At 43.0% G+C, this 19,392-nt stretch overlaps 1 protein-coding gene across 1 annotated transcript; it reads right to left on the minus strand.

The window, feature by feature from the left end:
- Positions 1 to 9,532: 9,532 nt before the first annotated feature.
- LOC127382889 (translation initiation factor IF-2-like) lies at positions 9,533 to 18,358 on the minus strand. Its single transcript, XM_051615039.1, has 8 exons — positions 18,304 to 18,358; positions 16,257 to 16,958; positions 16,087 to 16,158; positions 15,702 to 15,836; positions 12,512 to 12,564; positions 11,856 to 11,939; positions 11,531 to 11,623; positions 9,533 to 10,102 (listed from the first exon to the last, which is right to left on the minus strand). The coding sequence occupies exons 1-8, from the start codon at positions 18,356 to 18,358 to the stop codon at positions 10,052 to 10,054; spliced, it is 1,245 nt and encodes a 414-aa protein (XP_051470999.1). The 3' UTR covers positions 9,533 to 10,051.
- Positions 18,359 to 19,392: the final 1,034 nt, after the last annotated feature.

The following is a 19,392-nucleotide window of genomic DNA, read 5'->3' on the forward strand; positions in this document are numbered from 1 at the left end:
ACTTATCTATAAAAAATGTTGGCCCAGGCAAGTGAGAGCTGCTGGCTGGACCAGTCTTGCTGAAAGCAAGACAGCCACTTACATGAGCAAGGCTTGCAGGATCAGGCCTGTGAGTTAAAGGTAGTATCTGATCTGGAACTGAACTAATAACCTTCCTCAGTGCTACAGGAAACTTCACAGGTAACCTCAGCACTGCTTTTGATCAGCTTTTTGCTGACAATTAGCAATCCAACCTGAGTAGAAAAAAACCCAAGCTTTTTGACATGAATATTATTCCACAGCAACTAAGCATGCTCAGGTTTCTTGGGTATTTTCTCTTTTGTGCAGGCAGAACCCCCTGAAACTTGCACCTGCAGAGTAAATAGAAATATAACAACCTGCTGTGTAGATATACAGGCCAATACCTCAATGCTGTATCAAATGCTGCTCTTGGTCCTCAGTGTTCTATGTTGCTGAGATAAGTGCTGCAGTAGTAGTAAGTCAGTGGGCTGAAATCCATACTTATGGCTAAGCTTGAAAGAGTACTGAAGTATAGTATCAATGTACAGAGAAGGTACAGAAAAGGATGAAGGGAAACAGCACTGATCTTCAGGGCTCTTGGTACAGTTGCAATAGTTGAGATCATTTTAACAAGCTGCTGCTGTCAGTGACTGAAGGGCTTCAGCAGATGAAGATTTGTGCCCTCAGTCTTCTCTCCTGAGTGCTCACAGGAGAGTTTTCCAGTGTCACAGGCTGCTGGCCATGGAGTTGATACTAGTACAAAAGAATCTTTAATGCAAAGTGAGTAGCTTTTAGGCCAGCATGGTTCTTCTGAGACCTTGAAGAAACAGGAAAAGGCTGCTGAGGAAAAGGTACTGGGGCCTTAACTCAGGATCCGCAGGGAGAGCTCTCACAAGCAAAGAGCATGGCATGCTGTTAAAATCTTGAGTCCTGTAGAGAAGCCAAGGGCTAGGATGCTTTGTGATGACCAACAGGGAAGGAAGACAGGGATTTCCCTGTATGACTGGCTTTTGGGGAATCATCCCAGTGTGGTACAGGCTCTTGGAGGTCTCTGTAGCTTTGTTGTTCTTTTGCCTGTTTCCATCTCTTTTCCCTGGGGACCTTTGCAGCAGCATGTGGGTACTACAGCCAAGATAAAACCCTCTGAAGCTGTGCCAACTCTGGGAAGAATTCCAGCAAGTGAAATCTATCCTGGAGTAGAAATGTGCATTTTCTTCCAGAAATGGGGAGGGCACCAAAAACAAAGATCAAGATCAAACCCTTAAGAGCTCTCCAAGACTGTGAGATTCTGGCTCTTCCTCTCTCCCCTCAGGGCTGTCTAAGATTGAACACCAGGCTTTCTTACTAGCACCAGGCTGCAGTTTCTCGTCCCTGGGTAAACTCTGCTGCCAGTAGGCCTCCTAGGGACAGAAAGCAGAAGCTCACATATAATAAAAAACTCACGGCTTCCAATTACAGCATCCAGTTTGCGATGGGCTATTTCAACTCTAGGTCAATGAGGGAGAGTTTAAAGCCATCTGACAATCAGCTTGGTGTTTTTCAGCTGTATGTCCTTGTAGTTGTGTATATGAAGTAAAAACAAAGGCTTGACATACTTAGCATAGCATTAGCTGTCTAGAAGACGTAGGATCTGTAGCAAGAAATCACCATAATTTGCAGAAAAATCCTTCTTTGGAAAAAAGTAAAGCATCTTTTTTTATATATATTTGCAAGGCACTGTATGGTACTGAAGGCTGAGAAGAGTTTGTGAATTTCATGCCACTGCTCTGTAGCAATTTTATTTGCACTCACGTTCTATTTTGACACCTTCAGTATTGATTGTATTGATGCAATATTTGATGGACTGATGGGAGAGATGGGACTTTCTGACACACTGACATAAAGCTCTTTGTTACAGTACAGTGTCTGTAATGTGCTCACTCTTTCTTAGGGAGAATCAGGAGTAACTAACTTCCCTACAATCATGTACAACACCTGAAGGGTGTTCACACTATCACAGCAGCCTGTGTTCATACTGTGTCCTTCATTCACAACCTCCAGCTAGCAATGGTGGCTCCAGCCACCATTGTGTGGCTAAATTAGCATTTTCAGTTCAAAGCAGGAGCATGCAACTCCTCACTGTCCCCACCTACAGTGCTATGGTCCCTGGCGCTGGGCAGGCACAGTGGGCATGCTAGATTGCTTTTGGATGAAACCAACATCAATAATCCATTGCAGCTGGATCAGAGACTATAAAGCTGGACTAACACTAGTGTGAAGTAAACCCTCAGGAAACTTGTATAGTGTGAACATCAGGTCCCCAGTGATAACTGTCTTGACTCTACAGCTCTGTTCCTCCTGGACTGCACCATTTGCTAGTGTAGAAAAAAAAATAAATTTCCACACAGCCCTGGTGAGACTCTCTGTTCCTGTGCTTAATCTGTCCTGAGAGCTAGTCAAGTGTTTTCATTCTTTAAGAAAAATAAAAATTGAAATAGCAGCACAACATCATTAACAAACAAAGAAGTGAACTGAACAAGAATCATTCTAAATCCTTGATCATTCTGTCAAAACTGAGCAAGGATTTTGCTATCAGCCCAGAGCATCACTGCTGCCCCATTGCTGATAGCCTTATGCTGTCCAAAGGACATTGTTACACCCAAGTAAAAGCAATTCCAGACTTACTATACATTCTAACAAGTAAAAGCAGCACCTCTACAGCAGCTCAGCTGCACTGCTCAGCTTCAAGGAGCTAACACGCCTCACAGTCACTACTCACCTGAGAGACTATGCAGCCCTGCTTCTATGGCTTCTACAGGGAAGTCTGGCCCTCAGGCTGTGGTAGCCAGAAAAGGTTGTGCAGGAGATGAGGTTCCTCACCCATATCAGCATACAGTTCAGACAGCTATCATGCCATGGGGAATTGGAGTAAGCTCCACAGGAAATACCTGTCTGCTGAGATTGCACTGTTTATACATTTCATCACAGGACCTCAGAGAATTAAAGCTGTGAAATATAAAACATTTTTGTACTTGTCTTTTAATTAAAGATCTCTATAGGTATAATCTGTCCACATCTAATAAAACACAACAGCAGTTCCACTGCCTGACTGTGCATTGTATCAACAGAGGAAAGCAAGAATGGTAAACACACTTGATCTAAACAAAAAAACCCCATCCTCTATCTACAGGCTACCTTCTACCTTGCTACCTCTACAAAAAGATCCCAAGATTTAAGGTGATAAATAACCAGGGATAAACAACTGCAAAGGTCTGAAATTCTCTGAAGCTAAGTGGTTTAGAGATACAGCCTTGAATTGAAGGCTTCATCAACATGCTTCCAAGCACGTCTTACCTTATTGTGTTACCAGGAAATGAGAAGCTGTAAGTGACAAAATGGATGTTTTGTCCTCCAGATATTTTTGAGTGCCTCCTATTGATTCTGTACCTGATCCTGGGTACTAGAACACCTTAATATTAGCAGATGGCCCCAGATGGCTCAGGGCTCCCTCTGCTAAGCATTGTACATGCAAAGCATGCATGTGTTAAACAAAAGAGAGCAATTTTTTTCCGTACACAAAGTATTACTGAAGTATGGATTGCACTGCTCAGCACATTCTGGAGATCAGACAGGTGAGTGGTTCCAAAAGGGAATTACATGAGTTCAGAGGATTAGCAAACCACAGTGTCAGGATGCAGCCTACAGCACAGGGCTTAAGCAACTCCTTGCCAGAAGCTCTGGACAAACAAATCTGTGATGTTGCTTATGTTGCTTCCTCAAAACATTGCTACAGGCCTCTCCAGGAAGAAAATTATGGACAGCTAGGCCTTGACTGGATGGCCATTCTGATATTCCTATATTCTGCCACACCTTCCTGATACAGGATAATGCACCATAGTTTTGCCCCAAAAGCATTCTGACAAACACTAGGCTTGCTGTGCCCTGCAACAGAGGCAGAGCTATTAAGCCTTGCTCCGTTCCACCCACCTGTGCCAGGCAGGCATTGTCATCTCAGTGCATGCCTCTCCCTGGTACTGCTGTCTGTGCTGTGGGCTGTCAGCAAAAGGGACCCCTTGTTCCCTCTGTGAGACCAGACAAGCCACGTTTCAAGCTGCCTTACAGCTGAAAGATACTGTGCTGGGCCTGAAAGTTTGGTCTCAGCAGCTGGTCTCTCAATGACTACCATGTATTTTCTGTCCAGTTGCTGCGCAAAGATATTCTCAAACTAAGGGAAAAGCTTTGCAGGATGAGATCTTAAGGACCACGACAAAAAGCCAAGGAAAAGGGCTAGAAGAAGCACAGTGAATTATGTGGCTATTTATGGTTATTTGTGTATACTCTACACTTCATAATATTATAAATCATTAGAGTACTGCCTAGATAACCAGTTTATAGCATTTCACCTCTATATTTTTGTCAGAGTTACCTTTTTGCCTCTACCAAATAAATCTAAGCTGACCCAGTTGCAGATACTGCAGAAGTGTGGGAAAGAGCATGTGTGTTTTCTACATCAGAGTATCTATTCTCAGAAAGTAATTACAGTTACACGTGTTTAGTGATCACAATGCTGTATTCTCAGAAGCCTCTTATCAGGTCACAGTCCATGTGCAGTACCTTATCCAACCTTATTCTCTGCTGTGTCAAGTTGCCTAAAGCAACAGTTTGCACCTAATTTAGTCTGAAGACTATTGAAATGACCAGATGTGGTATGAAGCAATGACAGTAAAATACTCCTCAGGACTTTTATTTTTTTCTAGATTCTGGCACTGGAGGTCTGAAATTATTTAAGAGATGGAGAAAAGCAGGGTCCAGTTTCTGAAGAACTGAGCAGCCCCAGGTAGGGATAGTGCAAGAACACCTGGTCCTTCCAGGTCCTTACTGTCTCTCAGCAACTTGCTCCTGTGGAATGCAACTACTTAGAAGTTAAAGGCTTCTTTCTGTCTTTGGCACACAAGCACCAGCAGGAGTGACTATTATCTGTCCACAGCATAGCCAAGAGCAAGAAATTAACAAAGACTGGATTAAATTCACGGGACAGCAGTAACAAATGTTGCCCATAAACAACACAAAATTAAGCCCTTTCAGGATAATTAGAGGGTTTCAGAATAAGCAAGTGCAAAGCCACTGTCCAAAGACAGAAAAATACAACAATAAAAAATTAAATATCTGTGATAGTCCAGCTGGACAGCAATGCCACCTGCTGGCAGACTTCCGAGCACCCATTATCCAGGAAACGCGCAGCAACTGTCTAGCCTCTCCCGACAAACACAGGTTCCTCACTCTCGGGCTACCTTTCTCTCCCACCACTGTCACCCAAAGAAAAGCTCACGAGTGGAGAGCAGAATGAACACAACTGCTGTGAGCTGTAGTGTGTAGTGCCTTGTTGGAAAACACCACCAGTGGCCAGCACGCTGGTACTGAAACAGCTGTTACCTTAAACATTGTGCCTCTGTGAGTGATCCACACTTATCAGGCTGGATATTAATGATGTTCTTCACCCTGCTTGAAAAGGCTTGAAACATGCTTCCTTACAGTCCCCAGCACCATGTCCTGCTCTTCCCTCAGAAAACACTAGGTATTTCATACTCCTTGTGAGTCACAATTTAAGACCAAAGTTGAGCAGGCAGGAAAAAAATACCTGTTGTCAACAGTCAAATAAATCATTATTTCTGCACTGGACAGTAATTTTGATGGCTCATTTTCTTCAGAGGTGGAACTAGAAGGCTGGGCGCTTGCCAGTAATTTTAAGCAGCATCTCCTCAAAGTTACCATCCTACAGCTTCAAATATAAACAAGTAGCACACTGGAGGATTTTCAGCTGTGCCCAGGACCTCATATCCTTCAGGAGGACCCACCACCACTTAAAATCCAGCCATTTAACAGTGTGTCCAAACGACAGTGCAGCTCCAAACCTCGACAGCTGAGCAAGAACTTTGTAAACTTGTTGCTAAGCAAAAACGTGCGTTTCACACGTACAACAAAGCAAACCAGAGCTCCATCCAGTGGCCAAGGCCGCCACCCGCATCTCACCGCGGCAGGTTGGGCAGGCTGCACCAAGGCAAGCTACTTCAGCCTCTGACCTCTGCTTTTCCCCTGCACGTCAAGCTCACTCAGTTTCCTCCGCTGCAGGGATGACTGGGAAGCTCACACACTCCTGCAGCATGAAACATCCAAATACATCAAAACAGCACAACTTGCCTAAGTATAACCATACTAAAAACTAAAAAGGTATCAAAATTGCAGGCCCTGCTCAGCCCTGCAGGATGACACATCTTAGTTCAGTGGAGGCAAGTACTTTTCTCATCTTCATCTCTTGTACATTTTTGCACAGGCAAAGGAGTCAAGTTCAGGCAAATCATAAACAAGAGTACCAAAGAACTGCACAGCCCATGAGAACTGGCTGAATCACTTAATTACTTGCATCAATTTTACTTGCATTCTTTCATGACTGGGTTTTTGCCAGTTTTCCCTGCATAAGAAACTTATGTAACTGTGCTCTGTCCCCTCCTGATTATTTTTGGGACTACTACCAGCTGTATCAACTGTGGAGAGATCTTTAGAAAGACCTGGTTCCTTTCCTGCTTCATGACAATTACTCACTATAAGGAGGAGGTCCAAATGAGCACCCTCTGCCATCAGACCATGAAAACCACACAGCCATTTTACATCTATACCTTCCTAACTACAGCACAAAGGCAGGAGGTAGGTCTAGTGTGGTAGCAAGGGCTTAAAGTGCAACAGGCACAAATCCCAAGGGACCAAGTCTTACCTACTCTGCTGCTTATGGCACAACTTTTTGTAAACAGGACAGAATACTTAGGAAGGACAGTGCCAAGGAGAATGGGCATGGGAGCAGCAGCTCAGAGAATATATCTTCCCCCTTCTGTCCTGGTTTGAGCCAGGATTAAGCCAATTTTTTTCACTGATTTTTTTTTCCATCCCAGCGACTTCTGATCCTGGAATTTCTGTTGTTAAAAAAATTCTGTTGAGTTCTGCATAATTCCCAGAATGAAAAATGGTGAAGGGACACAGAAAGTGGGTGTGATATGGAAGACTGTTATACACCACAAAAAAGGTTTCATATCTGAAAGACACCTATTATCCAACATGTTAGCAAGAATCTTAATGCTAGGCCAGGTAAGCTGCTGAAGCTTCTTACTTATCACCTGACCTCTGCCTCACTCCATGACTTCTGACAGCAGCAGACTCCCTCCATCCTGACCTCATGCCTTTTCTATTGTTCCTTTGTTCCAACCTTTATCTTCCCCCATGATATACACTTTTTTGAGACCTGGGAGCAAGGCTCTATCAGGCATTTGCATATCAGGTCAACATCCCAGGCTGCTTCACAGTTCCCTCATGCAAATTTCTTGGTCTGTATTTCTTCACATTCCTCTACATCTCTTACCTTACTGTCATAACCTTCACATCTGGTTCAGTCTTTGGTTCAGGTGCCACAATAGTGATCTGAAGCAGTACTAAGAAAGTATGTTTTAGTGAAAAGGTCAAGAAAATTACCTTATTTCCTGAGGCAGCAAGGCATGGACAATTATTCTGGCTGTTTTCACTGAGGAGACTGGAATCTGTTGGCCAGCTCCAAACAGTAGCCTCAAAGATAGTCCCAAGAAGATACACATGATCTCGGTGCTTGGGAAAAAATAGGGGAGGCAAGGATGCAACACGAACTCAAACCTCTGTAGACACCTGAAAATCTACATGGAGGTGGGTATGAAGGAAAAGGAAGCTTATAACAGCAGCACTTAAAACTGATTTGGCAGGAGAGAAGAAAACTGAATCACTGCCACAGAACTTAGGCCTCTTGGCTTTCTAAAAGAAATGATAGCTTAGAAGTAAATGCTGGCACAGAAACACTTTAAAGCATCACCAAAGCATATCCAGCATGTCAAAACTGAACAGGAAAAATTCTTCTGTCCTCAAACAGCCAAAAAGAAAAGTTTTGGGGTTTTTGTTTGCTTTTTTTTTTAAAGAAAAAGTGGTCTGACTAGTTTTTGTATGGTCAGAGTTGGCAACTACCAAAACCTTAAAAAAGGAACAGACCACAGCATATTACTAAAGGTCTTTTGCCTTTTCCCTACCAGCATGGAACAGTGAGTGAGTTTTTATTACCTTGACCAACCTTGAATAAGGCAGCAAAAAGCAGATTATTTCCATTAAGTCTGAATATTCTAACTAATGCAGTTCTTTTTAAGTACGATCCCTGGGTTTTCCATTCCTATTTGCTCTCTGTCTTCCAAATTTCTACTTCTTCCCCCTCCCCCCCCCCCCCCCCTAAATTTTCAAGAAATTATACTACCTTTACATAATATATAACCTAGGAAATGGCAAGGGTGTTAATGTTTTCTAAGAGAGTATTTGGGATTAACCTTATTAAGAGAAGTCCAGAGATGAAAGCTGCTTATCTGGACAAGATGCTCTGGCAGCACTAGCTAGAACACACTAAAGCAGTATAAAACAAAGCATGATCCCCATTAAAAAGAGGAGGTTTGTTTGTTTGTTTTTCTCCCCTACTAACATTTCAGAATAGTGTTTCCAAAAAAAGCTCCCATCACCAGGTTAAAAGCCAAAGAAACTCCGGTTCTTACCCATGTGTTTTCATGTTTTATATTCAGAAAGATGTTAAGGATTTGACGTTCTGGATCAGGACATTAAAGAGTTACATCTCTGCAACAACTGCAAAATGTTTCACAGCAAAAAAAGTAACAGGGAAAAGAGAGGATTCTAGCATCTTCAGGTTTCACACATGAAAACAGTTTTGAAATTATCCCTTGTGCAACAGTACAAATATTCAGATTTACTTAAAACACCATAGCAGACACAGACACACCGAGTTTTCTGTTTGCTTGCTCTTTAATGAACTCCCCACGCTGACCACTGTACACCTGATACTATTATCAAAGTCAACTACACTTGACTCCATTTTTAAGACATTCCTAAATTGAGGATCCTGAGGAGCACTTGCCACACAAGAGATTCAAGTGGAATTCGCACATCAGGGTTTTGTACACGGGGGGCCTGCTGGGTAATCAAAAGTCAAGGCTCTGGACAGAAGCAAGCAAGCACTGAGCAAACTACCAAGGCTAACTCACACACACACACAAGTTATGCTGGGGTCCAGCTGCATGTCCAGACCAGTCTCATCTCACAGAGGACTGTCAACACACCTGGAGGGCCACTGTCACTGCCTGCAGCAGCAGCACTCCTACAAGATATGCAGTTTGAGTGTTGCCGCACTTAGATGGAGGAACATTTGATCCCCAGCTCACGGGATCAGAAAGGCAGGAACTCCAGAGTTTTTACATCTAGGAACTGCAGCTCTGGATGTGGGGGGCAAACTATCTACTGTGAGCTGCTTTTGAACAGCTGATCCAGGTAAACAAATAAAACCAGAGACCTTTCCTGCTTCTATTTTAGGATAAAAATCATTCAGCTACCATTATTGCTCTACTGTTGCGCTTTCTAGTGAGAGAGAGCAATACACTGTCCAGAGAAAGGCCACATCTCAGACTCTGAAAGAAAGCAATATACTAGTGAATCAACTGTCAAAAAATTATTTATGTAAAAGCACGTTCTATTTACAAAGGTCAACTTGCTCTTTAGGACAAGTAAAACCACTACTGGAAAAAATATACATATAGAAACGCCTCATCTTTCAAACAGACATTTGCAAGTATTCTGCTTAAACTACTACAAACATTAAGACAATTGAAATTAAGAGTGCGTCCTGCATGCAGTTAGGATAGAAATTACATTATTGGGCTTCAGTGTGTCATTTCTTATCACTGTCAATGACACAGTCTTAGGCTCTCCTAAAACACCACAGCCTGGCTATTACCTTAGGATCTCAAAAGGAGGACACAGATCTTCATTTACAAGTTATCACTTGCTCTTCATTTTGCCATTAAAAAAGGGACATCCCAATTGCCTTCTCAGCTGGAGAACGTGGTCTTGTCCAACCTGGCGTCCTTTTCCCTGAGTTTCCCTTTAGTGTTTTGCTAGGCATGATGATCGTTGGCTTGGTATATTTACAAGTCCCTGGTCAGCACTCTTCCCATTATAAGGCAGAGTTCAGAAATTCGAGAAGTTCTGCACGGTTCCGGTCTCTCTGTAAAGCAGAAAAGCAGAGGCAGTGGTTTAACAGACCTGTACTCAGAGGACCAGGGCTGTATAACCCTGCTCTGTGGGGCTTTCACATCCCAGGCTGCATACCAGTTAGGTGTGAGTGCCTGGAGGAAGTGCAAGGCAATGGGTGCTCAGGAGAGATGCTATAGGAGACAAACTGTCAGTATTTCATTATCTATTTTCTAACTGGCTCCCTGTGGAGACTCCATTGGGTTGTCATCGTGCAGCTCACAGCCTGCTCTGGAGGGAACTCATAAGCAGAACAGATGCAATTCTCTGAGGCAACTTCCACTGTAAACACAGCAAGTATTGTGCTTCAGGAAGTATAATTTTTTTTCTATGCATAAGCAGTAACTTGCTGCATAAGAGAAGGGCAACCATGATTTTAGGTTCTTTTTTTACACAAGAGATGGCCCAAACAGTCAAAATACTTGTTTCTAGTGTTTTTCAAATAACAATTTATAAAACAATTACTGAATCTTAAAATACTGTGAAGAATGGATGCTGTTCAATTCAGCACATTTATAACCACGGACAACCAATCAAAAAAGGACAAACAACAAATATTTGTCATTGAATATCATAACAACTAGGTTACTGGGATAAGGCTAGCAAGCATTCAGCATAATTTAAGACAAACTTGATTGCCACCGAAAGAAGAGAATGTATTTTTGATAAAATTTAACTTGGAATGCTCAGGTCTGCTTTGGTAGCTATAAAATGAACTGTTGCAGCTGAGTCAGAATCTGCCAAACTGTTCACTTGGCAAAGTACCACTTGGAACAAATATTGACTAGTACCAGAAGAGCTCTGCAGATCACTCTAAGGTGTGGAAACTGCTGAAAAGAGTAAACATTTTATTTAAGTGCTGAGTCCAAACACCCATAGCAATAGTACAAAATGCTATTTGTGAGATTTGTTTCCCTGGATATATCAGCAAAAACATCTGCCTGCTTTTGAAAGAATGCATGAGCATGTGGTCCTAATACTACTATTGTCCTTCTTAACTCCTCTCTAAATAATGAGTAGCCTCACATGTGTTAGAAAAACACAGTAAGGCAGCAATTACCACAACCAGTCACAAGAGAATGGAAGAAGATGAGGACAATTAAAACCAGTGCAAATTAAATCAGAGAAAGCCATGAATCAGCTAAACAGTACAGACTGGAATTCTAGAAACCTGCATGAGCATCTTTTGATTTATCTACTCATGCTTGAGTGTTCTAAGGCCATGAACCTACTAAAAGAATTAATTAAAATTTCTCAGAAGGCATCATATCCACATTAAAAGCTACACTTAATTTATAACTCCTAACTCTAAGATCTGCTTTCCAAAAAAGAAAACTATTAGAAAAATATTAAAAGATACAATATTTTCCCTTAGGGATATAAAGACTACTTAAACTCTTACCTCTTTATCCTTCTTAGTCTTCTTTATTCTCATCTTAATTTTCTTTCCAGTTATCATGCTGTAGTTTTCATTCTTCTTTTTGTTTTTAAAGAACTAAAATGACATCACACATTAGAAAAACATAAGCTTTGCTATATTTTGTAATGTTTCAAATCTTGAGTATTACAGACAATAATCTTTCATACCTCCTAACTGTCCAAAACCATAGAGATAGGTTTCTATTTGCTGATGACAAAACTGGTGATGCTATAGCTGTTTTTATCACAGGACAGATTAAGTGTTTAGGTGAGAAAGATAACAGGACTTCAGGCTCACAGAAGCATACCTTGGAAAGCTGGACAGGTCCTGTTTTCTCTCTCTTTTTCTTCTTTTCTTTCTTTTTCTTCATTTTGTTATCTTTTTTCCTTTTCTAAAAGCATAAGACACATACTCTTATACTTACAGTCTCACAAGGGCAAAAAAAGTAGCTCTCAACAGCCCAGCTAGTCAGGACAGCCATTACTGCTTGTCCTTACGTTATATAAGTGCTATACGAACTACACAGAAAGTGATGCAGCAGGCTTAGCAATCCCTGAGATCTTGAGAAACAGAAATGGTTTGATCCCCTATTTCTCTTTAATGTAACACAAATATATAAAATCAACAGAAGATCCCAATAAAATGGAAAAGAAAAACTTCAATAGGAAGAATCTACTCTCTCACTGACTATAAATTGTTTCTTTTGAAAACTTCTATAAAATTACCAGATTTCCCACTTATCTTCAGAGACTACTCTGAACTCTGTCAACAACTGGCAAAATGAAATTTTAAATTATTTACCTTTTAGTATACAGTCAAGTATCTGGCAACCTAATAGTTCACCTACTGTAACCCTAAAAGCAGGCTTCAGGCTTACATAGTCACAGACACATTTAAGGCTATTCAAATATGAAGAACTATTTTCTGTTTGCTAAATGCTCACTTAGCTTTGAAAACGCTTACCTTTTTGTTGTGTTTTTCTTTCTTCCTTTTCTTTGATTTAGACTTACGAGAATCTAAAATTAAAACAAAACAAAAATCGAACCCTGTAAGTTCAGCATTCCAAAAAAGGCACTTGGTTTTGCAGATAAGGCATATAAAATGTGCAACATAAGAAAACGCTTCAGTTCAGCTGTTTATATTAACACTGGTTTGAAAGCAACCCTGAGAAAAGCAACCCATTAACTTACTGCCACTTACTGGTCTAACAGGGAAACTGAAAATACCTGATTTACTCAGTGTTTACTTATACAATATATTATATTAATATAGACAATACTTCTCTCTTCTTTCTGCAGCTGTGCTCAACAGATTGCATATATCTGTTTTATAGCCAGGCATCCTGGCTTTCAAAGGAGGCAACAAAAAGTACTGTTGGGGCTGACAAACCACTGAAAATGTTATCACTGTTCAGGACAAATGATAAACTTTTTGTACTTCCTCAGCTCACCCTCCAACTTCAAGGTTTTGACTAAATTTTGTAAAGCAGAAACTCACAAGTTCTAAAAGCCAATCATAGATTTTAAAGATTACACTGTGACTGGTATTTGAGGAAGTCTATATGAGATGTTAAAGCTAGAGATTGTGAAACAGCTTACAGTCTTCCAACAGACTGCCTTCAAGCTATTCAGCTCTGCAGTTTATTTACAATAAATTCCAAGCAAAAGGTATATATAACATTATAGGAATATGCCAGAGCACAGCCAGACTCAAAAGTTAGAGAAGTCTAAAGTAAGGCTGCCTAAGCAAACCTTCTTTTGGCCTCCTAATAACAAATGCAGCACAAACAGTTCAGTAGAAACAATTAAAATGGTAACTCTATTGCCAAATTCAGACTTGTGGGAACAATGGACTGGACCAAGTGTCCACAGGGGATGGTGGCCCTGGCCAGAGGGCTTTTACCAATGTTTGCCAACAATCAGGAAAGGACTATGTGCAAGAACACTGGGTTTCCTTCCAGACTCTGAAAATCAGTACGCTGTGGTGAACACCTCTTCCAGACTCAGCATTTTATCTCCCGCCATCCTAGCCATGGTTCTCATGACCACAAACCCAGAAGAACTCATCTAGACTTCTGCACTGACCTGTTGACTTAACAGGCTAAGCCAGGCCGTCTTTTCCTCCTGTTCACTCTTTCCAGGTTGCCATCCCTCACCATCTGGCTTCTTTACCAGCTCAGTCTGCCTTCATACTTGGCCATGCTTATCTCCCTATTTCTAGGACTGATTTGCCTGCTTGGCTCCCCTCTGAGGGGAACCCCTTTCCCAGCTCCACCTACCTAACAAGCTGCATCCCCAGACATATCCCAATGTCTCTTTTCCACAGCAAAGTGTGTCCTTTCTGCATTCAAGTGAGCTTCATTTATAATCTACAATACCAGAAAGGCTGGAAAAGGCAGGTGGGGCATACAGCTCAAGAGAGCAGAAGACAGTTTCCCCAGCCACTGCCCCATGTCTAACAGCCAGAGTTACAGCTGCACTCACTGAATTAAAAAAAAAAAAGGAACACAGTTTAAAAAACATCCAAAAAAAATCTCCATGATGCTGTCCCAAGGAGTGTTAACTCCACTCCTGCTATATGTGACACATGAGACTGGGGCAACCTTGGCCATTCAAGGTCTCCAACGGCAGGTTAGGGAAGCTGTTCTACCGTTCTGCCACTAGGATGTATTTTTACTGGATTTAATTCAAATCCCTCCTGTTGCAACTTAAGGTAATTGTTTCTTGTTCTGAAAGTGACAGAAAGATTTTTCACTCCTTCTCTATAGTGACGACTACCTACATCTATGCATCTGTCTTAGCTTAATTACCTCATGTCTTTTCTTGTCTAGATGGAGTAAATAGAGCTGTGCAAACATGTCCTTGTAGGACATTTTGCTAGACCATCTGCTCTCCCCTGTGAATGGGAAAATGTAGGGAATTTTTAGCTGTAAAATGTTAGCAAATCTCTGAGCATGCAGCCTGAGAAGTTGAGCCTAATTCAAAATTATTATTTTCCCCTTAGATACATGTTTCTCCACATCCTTTCAAAAGGTGAACCAGAGAGCATGCCAAGCATGTTCACAACCTCAGTGTCTGACATGGTATTTTAATCTTTTTTGAGAAGTTTCAGAGTGTCTTGCATGGGATAAAAGTCATCCAAGAAAAAGGCAGACCTCCCCCAGTCAAATGCACAAGTTCACAGATTTGAATATTTTCAGAACTTATTTATGATAAAGTCACTGAAGTATAAGAACAAGTGATATTTCCATACAGATTCAAGAGAAGCAGAACTAAGTCTTTGTTAAACTGTGGAATACAGAGTCACAAATAGGTGACTGTACCAGAGAGTGAAGTTTCAGCAACCTTGATGTTAAACTTCTCATCAGGAGAACTCCAGTTCATATTACGGTTTGTCCCAATCATAGTAAAAAAGGGTTAAAATAAACTTCAGTCTTTAGCCTGACATATTTGATTTAAAAAAAAAAGGCAATTGAGTCATTTTACCTGCATCAATACCAAATACTTTGATACAGAATACCATAACAATGAAGTTCTGATATAATCAACAATATATTCCCCTCAGTGTCATGGGTTATACTCAGAAAAAACGTGCACTTACTCCCTGAGAGTATCTACCCCAAGTCATCTAAATAAGCAGCACCTTAGTATGGGAAATCTTAATCCTGCACTGATTACATACACGTGTTCCCAATGAACTTGGGTCATTGGTATGAATAAACTTAATGTGAGTTCTCAAAGTTAAATGCTTGAAATGTTTAACACCCGAGTAAGACTAAATCCAAAACCCCAACTCCAGCCTAGGTAGATTGGTAGAAGCAGAAAAAGATCCCTGTGTTTAAAGTGTAATGAATACAGAGTTTCAAATATATATATATATATATATATATATATATATGGTGTATTGTTACAAAGTAACATTCCTTTGAATGGCGTTTCTCTTTTGCAGTTACAAGAATGTTCCATACTGAGTGACAGGGATACCTTACACAGCAACAAGAAAGGGTTGTGAGAGAAACACCCTAAAGGTACAGTACTGGTATTCTACACCATCGTTTTGTGGTGATTCAGCCACATTTCAAACAAACTTTAAATACTTCCAGGGGTGCTGTCAAAACTGGAAAACATCCTGTGTACTCATGGAGGTAGCTTACCTCTGCTACTTGAAGAAGACGACCTTGACGACGAGCGTGAGGAGGAGGAAGAAGTGGATGCAGCGCTAGAAGATGACGTGGATGAGACGGATGACGACCTGCTTCTACTGCGTTTTCGTTTCCTTTTTTCTTTTCCTTAGCAAAAACACAAGGCGGCAGCGTCAAGCACGCTAGTAACTATGGCCTACAGAAACGACCCCACCGAACTGAAGCCACCTCGGTCCCCATTTTGGGGCACCGATGCGTTTCCCGCCCCATCCCCCCTTCCAGAGCACCGCGGCCTGTGCCCGTCAGGAGGTGGCGATGCCCAACACCTGAGCCAAACGCGGCAGCCGAGGACACCGCGGCCAGCACCACAGCCCTGGAACAGACCAGCAGCGCCTACCTCGCACTCTCAGCTCGTCTTGGGACGCGGCACGGAGCTTCCTGCTTTTCTCATCCTTCCCGCTGTCCATACCTAGCAAGAGCCAGAAGCGCAATTCGACAGCATCCTTCCCAAAGGGCTGCGGGGAGCACACCCCCCCGGGCAGCACGGCGGCCGCAGCCAGCACGCACCTCCCGGGGCAGCCCCGCTCCCGCTCGGCCTTCTCCTCCGCCTTCCGCACCGGAGGCCCAGACACCCCGTGTCCGTCCCACCTCCCGCCCACGCGCCGCTCGCACCGACGCGGCTCTTCCCGCGGCCGCCGGGCGACGAGGCCGGGGCCCCGCACACCCCCGATCCCCAGCCCCGCGGCAACCCGCTCCCCCCCCCCGCTCCCCGCCGCCCCGCCGCGCTCACCCGGCCCGGCCCAGGCCCCGCCGCGCTCGGCCGCCGACCCGGAAGCGCTGCCCGCTTCCTGCGCGGGCCGTGCCCCGCCGCGCCCTGCCCCGCTCCCCGCGCCGCCGGGCGAGCCGTGCCCAGCCGTGGCCCCGGCGGTGCGAGCCCCCGCAGCCCGGGCTCGCCGGCTTCCCCCTGCCGCGGGCTGCGTCCTGCCCCACGCAGGGGCGAGGCAGCAGGGCGGGCAGCTCGAGTTTCCCGCTGGCGGTTCCCGCCGGGGCTCGGTTTCCCGCTCCCTGCGGCGGCGTGAGGGCCCGTCCCGGCGGCCGGGCTGCCCGTCCCCCCGGTGCTGGCGCTGGTGCTGGCGCTGGCCCCGGCCCCGGCCCCGGCCCCGGCGCGGGGTTCGAGCCCCCGCGGAGGAGCCGGAGCCCGACGCCCCCGCGTTTCACAAGCTGCTTTCCAACGCTTCGGGCTTAACCCCGCCGAGTTTTCCGCTCCTGCTTTACAAGCAGCACGTTCCGAAGCGTGAAGGAGTCATGAGGTAGTACGGAAACAGCTCCTGCACCGAAACAAATCCTAGCTCGGCTGAACCCGAATCCGCTCCAAACGGGAATAACATCTCACTTTGGTTCCCACGGATTCTTGGCCCTCCTGGCTCTTCGTCCGATCTAGCTGAGCTTAGAATTTGCTGAGCTTCATACCGGATTCAAGTATAAGCCAAAATACCCGTGAAACACATGGATTCTTTGAGCGACCTGGTCTAGCGGGAGGTGTCCCTGCCCATGCAGGGGGGTTGGAACCAGATGATCTTTAAGGTGCCTTCCAACCCAAACCATTCTGTGATTCTGTCAGTCTTAATCCAAAGCAGTGTTTGGTTGTTTTTTTTTTTTTTCTCTTTGCAAACAAAGTTTTGGGTGCAAGTATCCTTTCCTTCACATCCTTCTAAAAGGTCTGCTTAACTCCAGCCCAGAGGAATATGTGCCACACTCACTCCAAAAGGATGGTAAAATTATTTATTCTTACATTAGTTTACACATACAGTGATGACATTTGGCTAGAAAAATGCCTGTATTGTACTAAGAGATATTCAAACAACTACAAACTGTCAATAAATACATTAAAAACATACTGAATGCTGATGTAGAAATACCCTACGCTCTTTTGGTTACTTTCCCAGTACAATAGTATTGAAAAGGTTTTTTCAGTGTTTTTCATGCAACATCAAAATTCTTCCTGACAATTCATGCTATACAACATTTTTTTTCTTTATTAGGAATGGGATGAAATTAAAAACCCTGTTTACAAGTAGTAAAAATTGCTGAGAATTTTAACATAAGTATCTCAACTGTTGTAATAAAAAGAACCAATTTAAAGAAGGTTGCCTTAAAAAAAAAATTGATTTTCTCAACTAATTCTTTATAAAACAGTATTTCAAAATGGATGCTTCCATCACCCAGGATTAACCATTTGTGCTTCAAAATGTTAAAAGGAATATTCGTGGCAAAAACCTAATCTCAACTGGTAGGTAGAGACTGCAGTATGAACTGGCTAAAACCAAACATGCTTTTCAAAATCTGTCCAGGAACACACTAAACACTTATCTACGTCACGATGCCGTCACCTACTCTAACAATTAGAAACGGAGTTTTAATAATACTTAGCTCTTTTCATGCTTTTCAAAATTCTTCACAAACGTTTAAATAGTCCTAATGCTTCGGCAAGTATTATTATCCCCATTTTACACTTGGGGTGGCAGAGGCAGAGCAGGCTGGGAATTTGCCAGGATGCAGACTGCATCCCTTCTGTCTTGATTGTCCGAGTTCTTTATCGCTTCCTGTATTTTACACTCAATGTACTTGAGAGTCCGAAGAAACATGGGTGATATGCTTCTGTCAGTCATTGGTGGTTGTTATGCAAGTTGCACCACTTTGAAAATTACATGACAAATACTGAAGGAATAATCAACAAGAAGTCCACACCTGAGGCTCAGGATTGATGTCCTAGGCTTCCATAACCATTTTCAAACCAAGCTTGCTCTTTCTGTAATAAAGTATTTAGGGACATGAGGCCTAATTCCCTCTGTCATACAGCCAAAATGACCCAAAGTCAGTCGTGGCAGTGCAAAAGAATAAAATCCATCCCTCACCATCATGTTCCTGGGAACCTGGAAAGCCTCTACGGTAGCCCAGGATGTCCTGATATTGTTCAACAAAAAGGACACCTAGATCAAAACAAAGATTTCAGATGTGCTGACCCACCATGAGGTGGTCCCTCCTGCCCTCAAATTAGAAAGTATTTCTGTTTGAATTATGTCCTAGAAACCCTGTGGGAAAGTAAATGCCTAGCAATCAGATTGCAGATATGAATTACAACATTTTGCCTTCATCTTAGTATCAGTCCCCAAATCCTATTTTTTCAGTTGAGATCAACATCCCTCACAGAAAGGGCATTTTTGATTTCCCCTCATTTGCCCTCTTGAATTTTCTACCTAATGCCTTGAAGTCTGTGTCCCATTTTGATTTTTACCTTGCCTAGTTTACACTTACTCTAAACCCAGCTTGGTTTCTTGCTGCCTCATGACAAGCTTTGAGTTTGCTCTGCCAGTGGACTGCAGGAGGAATGGATAACATTGCAGTGTTTCACTACCTGGTCTGAGAGAGATGAGAGACACAAAATTCTGTCGCTTGTAATAACAAAGTGTGCAAAAATTACATCCTTCTTACAGGCACCCAAAAGGCTTTAAAAAGGCACGTGTATTCTTTGTCACTCATTCCTCAGTGCCTGATCTTGGTGGTCTTAGTGTGTCTCCAATACACCCCATACAATGCACACATTCCCTTGGAGGGAACTTGGAATAAAAATGAAGATCTTGGGATGTACTTCATACTTAGCAGTCATTACGCAGCAGCTGTCTTGCCTTTCAGCAAACACTGG

This window comes from Apus apus, chromosome 3 (genome assembly GCF_020740795.1).
Source record: "Apus apus isolate bApuApu2 chromosome 3, bApuApu2.pri.cur, whole genome shotgun sequence".
In the NCBI taxonomy this organism is placed as follows: Eukaryota; Metazoa; Chordata; class Aves; order Apodiformes; family Apodidae; genus Apus; species Apus apus.

Bases quoted from the DNA above. Each gene is read 5' to 3' on its own strand.
- LOC127382889 (XM_051615039.1), bottom strand. From the start codon at position 18,358: ATGACTGACAGAAGCATATCACCCATGTTTCTTCGGACTCTCAAGTAC. The intron at 16,159-16,256 runs GTGCGTGCTGGC...GGCTCTTGCTAG, and splicing joins GAGCGGGGCTGCCCCGGGAG to GTATGGACAGCGGGAAGGAT. The intron at 12,565-15,701 runs GTAAGCTACCTC...TTTTAATTTTAG, and splicing joins GTCTTCTTCAAGTAGCAGAG to ATTCTCGTAAGTCTAAATCA.